Source organism: Hirundo rustica, chromosome 5 (genome assembly GCF_015227805.2).
Source record: "Hirundo rustica isolate bHirRus1 chromosome 5, bHirRus1.pri.v3, whole genome shotgun sequence".
Lineage (NCBI taxonomy): Eukaryota > Metazoa > Chordata > Aves > Passeriformes > Hirundinidae > Hirundo > Hirundo rustica.
This window is the reverse complement of record NC_053454.1, coordinates 58,182,351-58,198,713: the sequence shown is the minus strand read 5'-3', so window position 1 is coordinate 58,198,713 and position 16,363 is coordinate 58,182,351. Positions and strand designations below refer to the sequence as shown.

The 16,363-nt window shown below is 39.2% G+C and overlaps 1 protein-coding gene across 1 annotated transcript in view; it reads right to left on the bottom strand.

Annotated features, from left to right (window-relative positions):
* ARHGAP10 (Rho GTPase activating protein 10) overlaps positions 1-16,363 on the bottom strand; it is a 144,869-nt gene that overhangs the window by 98,075 nt on the left and 30,431 nt on the right. The window contains exons 2-3 of the mRNA XM_040064972.2: positions 173-268; positions 22-83 (exon numbers count right to left, since the gene is read on the bottom strand). Coding sequence (XP_039920906.1) covers positions 22-83; positions 173-268 — 158 coding nt within the window. The remainder of the gene's footprint in view (positions 1-21; positions 84-172; positions 269-16,363) is intronic.

Here is a 16,363-nt window from a genome sequence, read left to right as displayed (position 1 = left end):
AAGTAATTTACTGCAACTCACCAAAATTTCTCTTTGTTCTTCAAGATTCTTTAAAAAGTTTGAAAACTCGTGGAGTGATGCATCTGTAATACAAAACAATAAAAAAAAAGTTTAATCATGTTGCAGGATGGCATTGACAAAATAGAGCCACTCATAGTCACATCTTACCTACCTATGTATCTTTCATCATCAGTCTCTGCATCACCAATGAATTCAAATTTAAAGTCTCTCAGAGAATGGGCAAATTTTCTCTGGGCTGCTGAAAGGTCTGCAAGAAAAAAAGCACAGATTGAAGAGTAAGCAGTCATTTTAAGTAGGCCAGTAGACCTCTCTACGCCTAGAATAACCAACTTTTACAAGAAACTCTTAACACAGGTCTGCCTAAGGACATTACAGGATTAGATCAGTGGATACACTGTTGCCTAACTCTCTTCTGATAAGGAGTTTGTCACACAGACATCTTTATGCAAGGCTATACAGTAGAAAGTACATGTGATCATGTGTATAGTATTACATCTATCCTTACAGTTCACTTCAAGTTATGGCACAGGCCATGAAAACAGATCTGTAATCACAGAAGTTAAGGGCACAACACTCAGTGTAGTTGTACCAGTTGTCTTGCACTACTAACCTAAATTCACTCATATACTCATCAGCAAAAATACACATCTTGGAATTTTCTAGATACTGTACACAGAGAGAGAGCTCCACTAGCGAAACCTTTATACATAAATACACATAAACCAAATAAAAGTGAATTGTTGCACAGTTAAACTCTGCCAAATGCTGTACAACATTAAAATTAACTTTATATAACTGTTTTTAATATAAAACATTTCCAGCAACCCCAATTTTACCCACTAACGTTTGACAATTTGAGGGTCAGAGGCTAGGCGCTTATATTCTTCAGGAAGTAATCAGACTCCATATTCAGTCACAATATCATTGTGACAAACCCTCACTGAAACTCATAAAGCTGTAAATAAACAGCAGACACGCAATTTTCTGTTGCACTGACATGTGCGGGTTGGGAATTTCACAAGTTCTAGAAGGACTGAATTGCTTAGTAGGGGAAAAAAAAGGATGTCCTGGTACACCTCTATCCAGTAGTGAAGGTTTTACTCACATTTTTGTTGTCAGCCAAAGTTAAGGACAACCTAAAGTATTTAGTTAATCTATAATCTTTTCCTTATCACATGTAGTTCTGAAGGGTTAAGAAGAACTTTTAACAGGCCAGCCAAGCACTTTGCTCTTTAATATTAACAGGCACTAAAAGATTACAAGCTTGGGCTTTTTTGTTCTAGTTTTCGGAGGGAGGTAATTTCTTTGGGTGTGTTTTGTTTGGTTTTGTTTGTTTTTTACCAACAACAAACAAAAATACCACCCAATTTTATTACCAGTCCTGCATCCAACACATCATGTATTTTATCACATCACAGTACAATCTCACATACTGAAAGTTCAGTTCGACCACTTAAAAGGTTAAGTCAAATACTCTACAAACAGCAAAACACAGTCTAAAATGAAAAAAAAAAAAAGAAGAGCTTTTTTTTGCTTTTTCCTTTCTTTTCACCCATTTCTCATTAGTCCTCTCCTCGCCCATTGTACAACAGAGCTGTTCCCTCCTAAACCTGTGCATGTACCCTCCAACACATGAAGTTAGCAGGATGCTGCACAGGGTTGAAATAACAAGGATAAGGAGGCTGAAGGAAGCAGTAGCGTAACTCCCATGCGAAAGGAAACACGGGTGTTTTAATTCAAATGTCTTGTGGGCTGAACAGCTGTTCACAAAGCAGACAGTGAAAGAAACGAGTTCTGTTGGCTGCGAAAGGCTTAAATATGGAAAATAACAACGTTCTTAACTATCTAATGTTGTGCTTATTTTTGATCCAGGTCACAGAACAAGGCTGAAGAGAGTTTATTTATGGGAGAATGGTTCCAACAACACAGACTCTCCCAAACTTATTAAATTTTCTTGAATCCGATAATCCCTCCCAAAGCCCTGTCATATGAGAGCCAGCCCTGCGCTAGAGGAAGGAATTGTTTATTATGTTTTCTCCTACTTGTAGAGGTGAAGGAAGCATTCAAGTAACACTGAGCAAGGTACATGCTAAGAGACTTGTGCAGCACCACACACACGCAACATCCCCGTTTCCCACCACAGACTGAACACATATTAATGAGTTTATGAGCCTTTCTAGAGTGCTGCCACCCCTCTTGTGACAGGGACAGCAAACAAAACCTATGGCCACACCCATATGACTCTTTCAGTGCAAAGACCAACATCTTCAGTCAGCTTGAGTTGAATTCAAACACTCAACTTCTCACTGGATCAGAAAATCACATTTATACATTTTTCTTTACTGAATCTGCTCGGGGATTGGAAATTACTGACCCAAGGACTGACTATGTTGTTGGAAGCAGTAACCTTTTACCACATCAAAGCTATATTTGCAGAGTTCTTCATTAAAACCATGAAGACACATTAATTTTTTGCAATATCTTTCCACAAGTAATTTCTGAAATGTTTAAGAACCACACAGAAAATTTTAGAAACAATCACTGAGTGGGAGGGAGTTGGGGATTTGGGTCACAGAATAAAGAAAAGCTGCAGATACCTGACTATTGAAACACCATCTGGAAGAAAACAAGAAAAGATTTTCTAGAGTTTAAGAACTTGGCGCTTTCAACAAAGGGTAAGAAGACACTGGAGCAAAATCAAAACTGAATATTGAGTAGCAATGGAAGAAAACTTTCTCAGAAGGTCAGAGCAAGAATACTGATTTCTTTTTTGTTGAGGGACAGGAAAAAATACAAGGATAGTGGCTGGAAACAACAACAACAAAAAGATAACATAACCTCGTGGTGAACTTTCTTGTCACCTGACAAATCACAGCCAGAGTGAGATATATGAGATCACCTGCAGTCAAACCTTTCACTGTGGGACAAACAACATGAAACTGTTTGGATAAATTCCAAATGTCCTACAGTACATACACAGAAATTCACCCAACTATAAGCATTTATAAAAACAAACTAGATGCTGATTAAGTACTCTAGTCTCTGGCTATTGTGCCACAATTTAAATGCTGAACATTGTTGCTTAAATTAGAAATGTCATAAATGTAACTTGGCTTTCTTCCACGATGTGTCAGAAGACCTTTACTAGAGCAAAATTATTTGTCTGGCACTGAGAGATACATCCCAGCATTGTTCCACACCAGCATGGGAGCCTGCAAGACCAGTACGCGTTATACAGTCGCTTGCAAACCCGAATGGATTCCAGCCAAAAGCACTAGAATAAGACAGTACCTGAGTACAATTATGTATCAAACAGCATGACCAGTTGCGATGGTTTCGGGAATAATGCTGTGGCCTACTGAAGAATAACTATTTTATTCCCTTTAATCCCCAGATTTTACAAAGTAACACCAAACAGAAGGACAAAGGAAGCATCAATAGGGCTGTCGCTTCTTTCGATGCTGTTACCATGGAAAGGGAGGAACGGGGCATTCAAGATCAAAGAGCGCTTTAACGATGAACCAAACACTAACACTGCTGAATACAAAGGAATCCTGGCAAATCATACGGCAGAGCAATTTCAAAGATTCACCTTCTAAAACACTAAAAGAAACTAAGCATCTGCTAAATATTTTGACCAAAAGGCTGAAGACAGAGTTCCAAGGAGAGAAGGGAGGGATCCAAGGACACCAGGGCTTTTAATTTTTTCTTTGGCATTGCTCCTATCAGTACATTGTACTTCTTTCATGTTTGGATGCAACTATTTAAAAACACAGCAGAAGAGGCAGAAGCAGCTGCCTGCTTCCTCACTTTACTCTGAAACACCTTGGTAACAAGCGCTCCTGTTAGGTTGTCCAGCACCAGATGCGCTGCCAGTACCCCACACAAAAACCTCGATATTTTTTCCATTTGGATTTGAAAGAAAATACTTTTGTTCTTTATCTGGTTCGAGCTGAGCCAACATGACTCCATTAGTTGCTGGGTGGTGGCCAAGCCTCACTTAGCAGCACCAGAATCCAACGATTCCCTTTAAGATCAGTGCTAATCCCGGTGCTAGCCACACAAACCAGAAGTCTTGCACAAAGCCGGACAATATTGTTTTCTAAGGCTATTCTGGACCTCTTTAGGAAGGCACGTGAATTACACCTGTTCATATGAGTGTTAATATTTTTCTACAGCAATATACACATTTCTGCATCAAGCTTTTAAGGAGGACTGGAATTACACTGCCATTCCTCAATCCTAACTTCAGGTTTCACTGACTCTTTAACAGATACGCTCCAGGAATGACAGAATTCCAGCAGCTTTATTTGACATAGATTAAAACTGTTCTGGCTTCGTTGAACAACATCCTCCCCAAAAAACTCACGAGGTTGGCCAAACAGTTAACAAACACTTGGATTTAACTACCAAGCTCATCTGCAAGCTACTTTAAGGACTAATATTAGAGTTTTCAAGGTATTTTCTTTGCAGTGGGCCAAGATCAGGCAGGCCACACACCATAACGAAACAGGCAAGAACAAGCTGAGCCAGAGGTGGCCTCTTCCCTCTTCTTCCCAGCCATCAATCCCCTACAAGAGCCAACAAAGCAGCTTCTAGAGGGACAGAGCACTTAAAATAGTTTGTCCAAGAGCTGCAGTACAGACTCGTGTAACGTTTTACACAAAAAATGCACCATCTCAACACTTTAAAAGCAACTCTGTGTTTCTTTTCTGTGTCCCCTTTCGCAAGGTGAACAATGAACCTAATATAATCCACGACACTGGAACATGAGCAGGATTTAGTCACTACCTTAGCAAGGTGGATAAACAAGATTCATTTAGTAACTTAGCAGATGCAGGCCATGTGGCAGAATTCCTAAGAGCACTAACACATTCCAAGTCCCTAAAACCAAATGAACTTTTTACTCCTCATTTTTATCTGATGAATATACTGAAAGAGCCATCAAAAAAAGAAGAAAATTTACAATGAAGCTAAAACACAAAGTTACTCATTCCCATCCAAAACGAGACTGGAAATCAAGTTCAAAGTCTAAGAAGCTTCTAGAGTTCTATTTTAACTGTGTTACATTATGCATGTCAGCTCACAAGTTTCTGAAAGCTTAGCAATTTGAGCTTTGAGGATTAAAAAGCAACATATTACTGACTTGTCAAGTGGCTCAACTTCCCTTCCCCCTGCCTCCCCTGCATAACACAGTGCATTTGGTCTATCCCACACCTTTAAAACAAATAAGGAAAACCTCAACCTCTCACCATTTCAGTTTAATCCAACTAACATCCTGCTCCTGCTGGCCCAAAGGCTCCTCTCCAGCTGTTGACAGCTTCACACCCTCCTCATTCGTATGCTCAGGTCTGAGGCAACTCTACATTAAGTGCACCAAATAAGTGAGAGTTTAAATTTTCAAAATACAAGAAAGAAGAGGGAGGGCAGCAGCAATGTTTTAGGAAAAGTCTTTCAAATTTGAACATGGAATGGTTTTCTGCAAGTCTAAAAAAAAAACAACAACAACAACAAAAAAACACTTTGCATCAAACTGAAAAAAACTGAAGAAAAAAAGGAAATTGCAAGAGTAAAATGAAAACCAAACTACTCTGAGGAAATTTATATGTAAAAATATGAGGTCAATAAGAATTTTAGTAATCTTAATCACTAATGGAATTTTTCTTCTTAATTTGACATAGATAAGAACCAATGTCATTTTTGTACTATGCTAAAGTCCAGATTTTGTCATAACTCTCCCAACAAATGACAGTCCAGAAGCCAAAAAAACAAAAGCATATTTTTAGTGTTCAATCTAATAAAAGGAAAACAACTAATATCGAGGCAATGAATACCATTCTTCCAAACAGTACCTCTGTTAGGAACCTACTGCTCCCAAATGCTTCTTTCACTGTGTTGGACATTCCCTATTACAAATTTTACTGCTTGCTGGGGTCATTAATTGTGGTGTAATTTTAGGACAACTAAAACTAGGCTATTTAGTCTGAATAAGAGTAGCACATTGAGTAGCACAAAAGACACATTCTAACCTCCCCACTTCTTAAAAGAGAGAACCCAATTCTTGCACGAATTCTATTTCATAGGTTACTTCTGCGATATTTCCTGATTTTCCTTTCAAATGTATGATCCCACGGTATAAACGCCACTATCCCCCACAGCAACCAAAACAGGCACATTAAGAAATCTTTCAGATATCAGCAGAGTAGACTCTTTTTTTTTTTTTTTTTTTTCCATAAATATGCAAAATTGTTAAGATGCCACAACCTCCAACCATTGTTTTCTGCCATGGAAAGCATGGAGCACAATAATATAAAATATGTATCAATTTATCTACCTTCTCTACTTCTACAACTTTTATCAGTGAAAACAGACTTGACTCATTTCTCCTTTTTCTACTCTTGCAACTACAAGGATACAAAGCCCATAATCCTCCACATCAAGAAACATGTAATTAACATGTTAATTACCATATATGAAATAAAGTAGCACCTTATGAAAGTATGGGAAAAGTGCCAAATCCTGTTGGTATTGTCCCTGGGCTGCACCACACCTTCTTGGGCTCTGGTTATTTGCCTTTTTAGTCGTATCTTTGAAATCTGCCAGCAGCCCTACTCCACCCTACCAAGGGCATTTTCCTCTTTGCATCACAGGCGTTAGGCAAAAAAAAAAAAAGCATATTTAGTATGTCATTAGTGGTTAAGGTTTTTCTAAAGCATCTCCAACAGCTCTTACAAAAAATTGCCCCCACCCCTCCACCAGCTCAGATGCTGACTACATCTTTCAGTTCTGTTTTTCAGGAACACAGCATAAGTTACATTATGAAACCAAAAGAGAAGCCCCATTCCTGGTTGTACAATCCTGCAGATAAACATACTGCTTCAGTGGTGAAGAAATATTTCTGCAACCCCCCTGACATAAGACCTGTTTCCCAAAGTCTCTGCTGAAGGGTCTTGCAACTCTGAGGGAAGTTCCTGTGAACCACCACAAAGATAATCTGTCTTCAAAGGAATCAGAACCATCTTCCTCATTTCTACAAACTCTGTGCCTCGTACAATGAAACAGAACAAAAGAAATAATAAATTAGAAAGCAAAGAATAAGGAAAAATGAATTTGCAATGCAGAAAACTATGAGGGCATTCCACCAAATCCACATGGTTCCCAAAGATAAAAACCAGCAGTGCAGGATTTGCTGCAAAGGTTTCTCTCTGGCATACTGTACCAAATGGCAGCAAGAGGGACACCACTGTTCTATGCTCTGTTCCCAAAAGAAAAGTCTTCATCAATTCAGAAGCAATGCTGGAACACACAATACCAAGTACTTATACAATCAAAGCATTCCCTGGTAAAATTTCCTACAATATCTGCAGCTCTTCAGGTAGCACAGACGTGGGAATCGCCTTCCAAAAGTGACTGCATTGGAAAACATGAGATGAAAAATTTCCTTTCCAGAGATCAGAATTTTACTATTATTAATGTGCAGATGCATGAACTCAGAAGTTGAGATTATACCGCTAGTAACAAATTTTGAAATGGAAATTTAAAGCTGATAGAGTTTATAAGACAACTCTGATCCCTAAATAGATCATAGAGTTCCAGATGTTTTATTCTTCAATTAAAATTCTTGTCAAACACCACAGATTTGAGGGCTTTCATGCATTACTGCTGCTTAGTAGCAAGTAAATCAGATGACCATACTGCCTAAGGATGAAAAATTGTGCTAGTTAACAGAAAACATTCTCAACTGGGAAACTCTGTGAAAGAAATAAAGCACTTAGAGGAAAAAGATGTGTTTATTCTACAGATACTTATCCAACATCAGCATTCTGAATGTTTAAATTCTGGAGCATTGCTTTCATTCCCAGACAGAGTTCCCAGACAACTACAATGTTTACATTAAAAATAATATATTGTGTTGAAATACTGTTTTTATTGCAAAAGAAAAATAACAAATTCACTGTTGGTCAGAAGCTAATTTTTTCCATTATAGTCTGCAAATTATAAGAGAGTTTTGTAGCCTGGGGACAACCCCACATAATCAAATCTACACTGTGCAAATGGGCAATGAAGCATTAGCCCCACACAACTCATCTTGAGTGAAATAATCACTGGATTCAAAGCATTTTTCTAAATCCAAATAACTGACAGGACACACCTACTTTTTTCAGTCAGCAAAATTTGCTCACGGCAGTCAGGTCAAGTTGTGACATCAACCCAGCAGAGGTCCTGACCCAGCACCAAGGCACGGAGATTCCCCCTTCCAAGAAACAGGACTGACTTCATTACTTGAAGTCTCCTGTCGTAGAAAGCACATGTGTGACTGAAACTTCATCCGGTTGGGAAAGCTGGAGGGGAAGCTCAGCTCAGCCTGGGATGGGAAGGTCCCAACAAACACACCAGCCTGCACACATCTGCTGCCACTGGGCAGAACATCATCTCTGAGAGTTCACATCCAAGAAATATTTCCAGCAAGACCTTTTTTTGCAGAAATGTCAACATTAAACACCTTTGCAGGAAAAAAATATCATTCATAAAGTTTTCTCCCTTTACAATGGCAGGTATCTCAAAACTTCGGCACTTGTATGGAATTACTACCTAAATATTTGTGTATGTAGAGAAAAGCCCAGAAGGAGATCAAACTTGCATGATACTGTGATTTCTCCACAATAAAACATGCCCAAACATGCATCCAGCACAAGTGCACGTCTATAATTAGGGTGTTATATGAAATGGCTACCAAATACTTCATCATCAGTAAGCCCATACAAGGCTCAGAAAGTAAAGTTATATTTTCACCAATTCTTCTGCTCATGAGTCACAAACATTAAGCAAATTTCTTCCCATAGGCAAGGACTTGAGACAGCGGAGCTTTATCTTCCCAAGTGCCACAGGATTCAAGTGGGAGAGGAGAGAGGAAAACACAATGAGAAATAAGATAAATGAACAGCTGAGACCTATAATTCAACATATAATGACCAAGTGCCCAATCCTTGGGCTATTTACTTACTTATCTACTAAAAGATGAATCTTCAGCATCAAGAAGGACAGAATGACCACAAAAGGCCCTCAAAGGTGGAAGGGTTCAAGAATAACTTTACTGCAGCTCAACACAGAAGTGAAATGAATCCAAGTTTTGACAGAGAAAACAGCTGGCAGCAACTGTGGTGCAGAGGACAGCCTGTACTTCTGTCATATACAGTTTCCAGAAAAAGCAGCAGACAGCAAAGCAATGGGTAACTTAAATAGATACCCAAATAAAGGAAAAAAAAAAAAAAAGTAATTTTATTTCATTATTCCACATCTTTCCAAAATGGTCAAATAGGGACTTAAAGTGCAAAGTGACACAACAGCCATGTATCAAAAATAACCCTTTTCTGACAGCTCTCATATGAGCTGTTTCTGACTAAAACATATTAACAGTAAAGCTTCTAATTATGTCAGACAAAAGCCTTACAGGAACACCACAGAATATTTCAACATTTTTATTGTGAATACAAGATTCCTTTAAATAAACGAAAATTGCAGAAAGCACAGAAATACACAAAACTTTACTTTAAATGATAAGTTTTATACTCCCCTTTCCCTGCTCTCACCGTTGTCTTTTAAAAGAAGTTATTGCTAGAGGAAGCCCAGATGTTCCAGCATCATTTCACCTGACAGCTTCTCCAATTATTGCAAATTATTTCTCTGGGCAAAAGGATAAAATTACTGCCTCTGCCACCAATAACTGCTAAGAGAACTAAGCAGGAAATACTGATATAAATAGTCAGCTGTGAAGTGTGGTACATGCCAAAGGAGAAACTTCACTCATCTTTGGTCTGGAGAGTTGTGCAAGAGTTGGACTCTGTCCAAATAAATCCTGTAATCCTTCTGACAGTTTCAGATTTGAAATTTTACAAGAGGCCAATAAATCAAATGTAGGCTAATAATGTGTATTTCAAAAGTGACACACAGTAAAACTCACTGACTTTGACTGGGAAAAGACTTCTGACCTTAAAGCTTCTGGCACACAAGCATGTGAAAGCCTCACTGCTTTGGGTTTTCAGTACATTCCTCCAAAACAAGTTTCCAACCCTAGATTTCAGTGGCATTTGGCTCCTGAACTGAAGATCACTAAATGATCAAGAAAAAAAATGGCTGAGCAAAAGCAATTAACGATAGACAAGAGCAACCACAAGCGCAAGGCGTGAAAGAAACATCTTGCAATCCTACACAGTGGGAAACAAAAAATGATTTAGTCTTCTAATGCAAGTCCATATTTCATTCTGTTATCAAACAAAAAGAACACTTACAATATGTAACACGGTGAGAATCTGAGCTTTTTTTTTATATGTTATTTATATCCTTCATGCTTTGACACAAGAATTAGCTTAAATATACTATTATAATTTTGGGGAAAAGTCGAGCTGGTTTTGTTTCTAAATAAGCATAACATGTAAAATTTCTGAGTGAAAGCACAAGCCTAAGTAACTTTTTGATTTTTTTCCCCTCACTCAACTGTTGCAGCTGCCATTACTACGCATCATGCATTCTGCCATACAATGTTCTCAAGAGAGTGCAGATAAAGTAGTTTCTTGGCCAAGATAAGCAATACCATGAAAGAATTCTCAACCTTCTGTGTATATCTCCTGCAGTAGAAGTGACTGTTCTCCCTGCTCTGAGGATATGAGGAAGACCTCCCATAACAGGGTAGGAATAGAGAAGTTCAGGACTTGGTTCAGCCATGTTTGAGCTTCATTGATGGAAGCTGAGGGAGAAGGAGTGAGCCAGCACTTCAAAATAGAAAGATGTATCCTAAAGTGTTTCCATTGCCATTTCTGGAGTTGAGGCATTACAAAATTTGAGATACTTTGTTTATAAAACTGAAAGAATTGATTTTTCCTTTGTCTCTCTTCCCTGGATCCTGTAAACAACAGCTCATATTTAAATACTATCTCTGCTTATCACCAACCTAAGGATCCATAACCCTGACCTCATAGCCCACATACACCGAACACACTTGAAGCTTTAACTGCAGGTCAGAACAAGTGAGAAGCAGACAAAACCAGAGCAGACAAAACCAGAGATTAAAGCAACCCATGGCTGCCACAAATGTTGTCAACTTGATCTAGATGTGGGCTCCCCTCTCTAGAACATGACTAAATGAAGGAGAAAAAACCCAAAACATTTTGCCAGGCTAACAGCTGAAATGAGAAGCTGCTTGGACAATGACAATCTGTGTTATAGAGTCAGAATCATTTCGGTTGGAAAAGACCTTTGAAGATTGAGTCCAACCAAAACCTAACACTTCCAAGTCCACCACTCAGCACGTTCCTGAGTGCCAAATCAACACATCTTTTAAATATCTCCAGGGATGGTGACGCCACCACTTCCCTGGGCAGCCTGTTCCAATGCTTGACAACTCTTTCAGTGAAGAATTTTTTCCTAATATCCAACCTAGCCTTCCCCCTGGTTCAACCTGAGGCAGTTTCCTCTTGCCCTGTTGTTTGTTCCTTGGGAGAAGACACCAATCCCTACCTACCTCTTTCCAGTGAGTAATAAAAAGGGATAAGGTCTCACCTGAGCCTCCTTTTCTCCAAGCTAAAAACCCCCAGCTCCTCCTCACAGGACTTGTGCTCCAGACCTTTCTCTTTGTTACCCTTCTCTGGACATGCTCCAGCCCGTCAATGTCCTTCTTGTCAGGAGGGGCCCCAACCTGAACACAGGATTTGGGGTGCAGCCTCAGCAGTACCGAGTACGGGAGGACAATCCCTGCCCTGCTCCTGCTGGCCACACCATTGATGATCCAGGCCAGGATGCCACTGGCCTTCTTGGCCAAACCTGGGCACACTGTTAAATGTACTATACTCACAGAAGAATCCCAAATTTCAGATTCGGGGAATGATAAATGTATTTCATTATACATACAAATTCGGTGTTTGTTTACAGTATATACGTATATATGCAAATACGGCTTCAGCTTTCAGCTGTGCCCCTGTACAATCCAGGGAAGGGACACGTTCACCTACACTGAACTGTCCTGTGAGGACAAACCCTGCTGCATTCTGCACTCCAGCTGGACTGGCTTTATAGCTCAGCCTCAGCACTCACCGGTACAAACTGTACTGTCTGCTCACAGAACTTGAAATGCACAAGCCTTTTATATCTGATTATTTATTCATAGATCAAGCAGAAAACAATTGAGATGATGGAAGAAATGGAAGTATTTAACTAATAACAAACACCAAACAGAACAAAAATTTGAACAAGGCATCACACGTGAATTACCATGACAACTGCAGGGTATAATTGCTTGACTAGGTCTAGATTTTATCAGACTGATAGGGAAGACTAAATAGTTGTCCCCTGTTTGTCCCACCCTCTGCCACAATACACATTACCAAAAAAAAAGAAAAAATTGAAAATATTAGCAGTTCAAATAATCATTCAATTTATCCAACTGCCATGTGGTTAAGTTTACACATCTGGAGTACAAATCAACAAGAAAGCAAGCTGCTTGGCTAACATTTCAGTGAAAAGGGTGTAAACGGTCTTAAAAATAATAACCAGATTTAAATGGGTTTCTGCAGCTTGCACTGAAGAGATGGTGCTTAAATACTCTCTGATCTTTGGACTGGAGCAAAAGAAGGAACTCAGTCTCAAGCCTGCATCTTTTGACACAGAAGATGACAAGACTCCTACATGGAAACTCCTGATCTCTGAGGGGAAAACAAATCATAGGCTGTTAAGGAAAAATATGCACTTATGTTTAGTTTTTAAAAATCTTTCTTCAGAACATCACAGACCTTTAGAAAAATAAACACTTTGTTTATTTGAAATAAACTAGGGATTACTCTGGACCCTTTCTCCCTTTTTTAAAGCACTCTAACAGATGATAGGAATGGTCACAGAAGAAAAGAAGGATATTTATTCATATATTCCTGAAAACACATAAAAGTACTTTAGGAAGGCTGGGCAATATTGCACAGAGTTACTTATAAAAATTAAAAATAACCTGATCTTGATGATTGGTAAGGGGTGGGGAGGGGAAGGAAGGATTTTATTTTTTCAGTTCTCTCCCTTCTGTTTGACCTTTTCCTTTAAGAAAACAAAGCCATGTCTTCCCTAATACAATGCCTCTTGCTTTCTTAAAAGTTTTACATTACATTTATTCCAGCTGCAAAACTGGAATCTTTAGCAAATACTTATCAAAACATACAAATTAACAATGAGATAAGAGTCATTCAAGCAGTGAAGAACACCCTGAAAGTAACCTAAGTAATAAAACTGAACCCCACATTTCAACAGATATGGGAGTGGCAGAGTTGTTCGACAACGTAACGTACATATTTCCCAAAATTACACCTTTCCATCTTCCTCCTTCAGCTTCTTCCCACACTCAAGGGAAAAAGAAAACCTACAGCTCAAGCTAACATGAAAGAGACACATAAATAAATAAATTCAAACTAATAAGCTTAAAGCAAGAGAGGGAAAGACTGACCGACTGCCAATGTAGTGATTACTCAGCTAAGGCAGTCACAGGACAGCACGGGTTTTACCCACAATTTAGTATTTACCCCCCCTTAAGCACCTAAAATAGCATTAAGAGACGTACTGTCAAAAGCATCTTGTTCTAGAGAACTGAAATAATTGTATTCTCCTTTTCTCAGAAAGATTAAAATCCAAGAGAAAGCATTATGAGAACTACTTGAACAAGTTCGGTAGCTACGGAAACAGCAACAGTAACACCAGACATAAAAGTTTCCCCTCAGGTTTTGGTCTCTGGCCTCACCACAACCATGCTCAGTCCTGCTCAGCTATAGGGATTTAATCCCCCCACTTTTCCAAGTGCCACTGTAATCTAAAGACCTTTGTTTTAAACACACACATGAGAGATACACACGCTGATGTACAGCAACACAGTTATTCTGGTTGGACATTCAGCCATGCTTCCTACATCAAAAACAAAGCCCAAAAGGAACAACAAACACTAAGAGAGCAAACATTTCACAGCTGGGCTCCTTAACACACGATAACCATCTATGAGCATACGTGAGAAGTCTGTTCTTTCCCCTTAAGAACCACCACGAATGATGGCAGTATCCTTGGATCCAGCTACAACTCATGGCGGGCTCTTTAACGGGCAAAGCCTGTTCCTAAAATTCTGCTACTACTTCTAACAGGTAGTTTCATATAGATAACCAGAAGAATCTATGCAGGAGATCTTTTTAGCTTTGGGAACAGTTTACTTTGTGTATCTGGAGCACTATCTTTATGAGGAAACTTCCAAGCACCTGGAATAACAGCTATACGTTGTTGTTTCAGTGACAGATACTCTGACATGTCAAATTCAGCCTTGCAACAACAGCATGCCCAAGATCTACTCAACACACAAGTATTTAAAAAGAAAACATAATTAGAGGAGTATTGTGAAGCAATTATCACATGGCAAGCTTCTGAAAGGCTGTCAGTAGTTTCTTGATGAAAGAGAAGAACCTGTCACAAGATAAATCAAGTATACTTTCATTCGCTCAAATCTTTTTTGGATCATTCACAGCTCATTTGCCACAGAGACCAGAAGGAGGGAGTCAGAAATCCCAGTGCTAGTTTTGGAATTGTAGGACTACACTATCAATGAAATATCCACAAAACAAACCCCAAACCATAAATGTGAATAAAACATCTCTACACTAAAGGAACTGACTTCATTCAATCTACCACATATGAAAAATAAAGCAACAAAACACTGTAAACCCCAAAGTGCTCAATGAATGCATTTGCCAATGACAGCTGGAAAAAACATTTGCTGATCTCTGTAGGACACAGGGGATTCTGAATGAGTCCTAGGGATGTAAATCAGAACAGTTTCTAACAATTCTGGTCCATGAAAGACTGCACAGACAAGAGTGGTCTGTCCATATGTGGTCCTCAGAACTACAGTGAACAACCCAGTGTACTGCACCAGCACCAGCAACTCTCCTACCTATCACATCATTCAAATACAATATTTTTATGTTGGGAGAAGTGAAATAAGTATTGAAGAAAAAGTACCAGTTCAAATCTTCATGCCTTTTTTTTTTTTTTTTTTTTGGCTCCTCACAAGTAAAAGCTCTTTAGGATTGTTGCAAAACTCCACTCCACAAGACGCATGAAAGACCCCTTGGCCAACTAAGGCGTATGCCTTAAAATTCTTCCTTAATCTCATTTTCTAGTCCCAGTTAGCATCAAAAGATAATTCCTACACTGGAAGTTCCTCAATGCATTTCTTTCTTAATTTACTAGTATTTCTTCTCATGTCCAAGTTTTATAATAAAATTATTGCTCAAGCAGGTAAAAAGAAAACCCATTGTAGCACATCAGCTGTGGTATTTCAAATTTAACTGGTTTCTTAAGCATTAGGCTCTACATTGATGAGTCAAAATCAGGCTGTAATTTTCTACTTTGCCCATTTAAACCAGCACTTTGCTGTGCTTTACAGGAAGATGCAAACATACACACTACAAACTCAGCAGGTGTTCAAGGTCTAGGCTGTTTCAATGTGTTCCACTGCTGTCCTGAGAATGTGCAGCACAAAACAGTATCAAGGGCATGGACCACAGCAATCAATTAGCACCCTCCAGACTTCGGTGAGGGAGGGGGAAGGGAGGGACAAGCAGATGAAGCAGCTCAGTGGTGCTCAGCAGCACAGACCAGATTACAGATACAGCCACAGCAGGTCTGTACCTCCTTCTACCATCACCATGATTTAGGACTACCTGCATGCTAAAAACATCTCAGTATCACAGCAGTATTGTTTCTTCCTGTCCTGAACAGATGAAGGCCACGCTGGCACAAAAATCTCAGACAGGATCAGTCAGAAGCTACGTAACAAAGAACATTAAGCCTTTAAAGATGATTAGCTTCAACAAGAAAGGCTGCTGTACTTTTGAAATGGCACTTTCAGTCACAATTCACCCTGCTGCTAAAGCTTTAGAGCTGTATACCCACACTATGTGAACCTCCAACTGCAGCCACCTGGACCTCTAGTACCCTGCAAAACCTGCTAAATGTGGTTCAGTGGCAACTCCTCTGCCTTTCTACCCCAAAGGCCAAAGTCCATGAGAAATTTTGAGGGGTGACATTGGCCAAAACAAATGCAGGAGTTTTTTTGAGTGGTTGCATATGGTACAGACTCCACAGGAGGAAAAAAAACAACAAAAAACACCACCCAGCACATAGGTGCAAACCTATAAATGCCACTTCATCTTATGACAGAGGTATTTTGCAACACCAATTGAAGAGCAGGAATGCCCAACTAAGAGAATAGCAACAGACTCACTGACTTTTATTTACCTTTCCTCCTATTTGTGTTGACTGAGAGACAGAT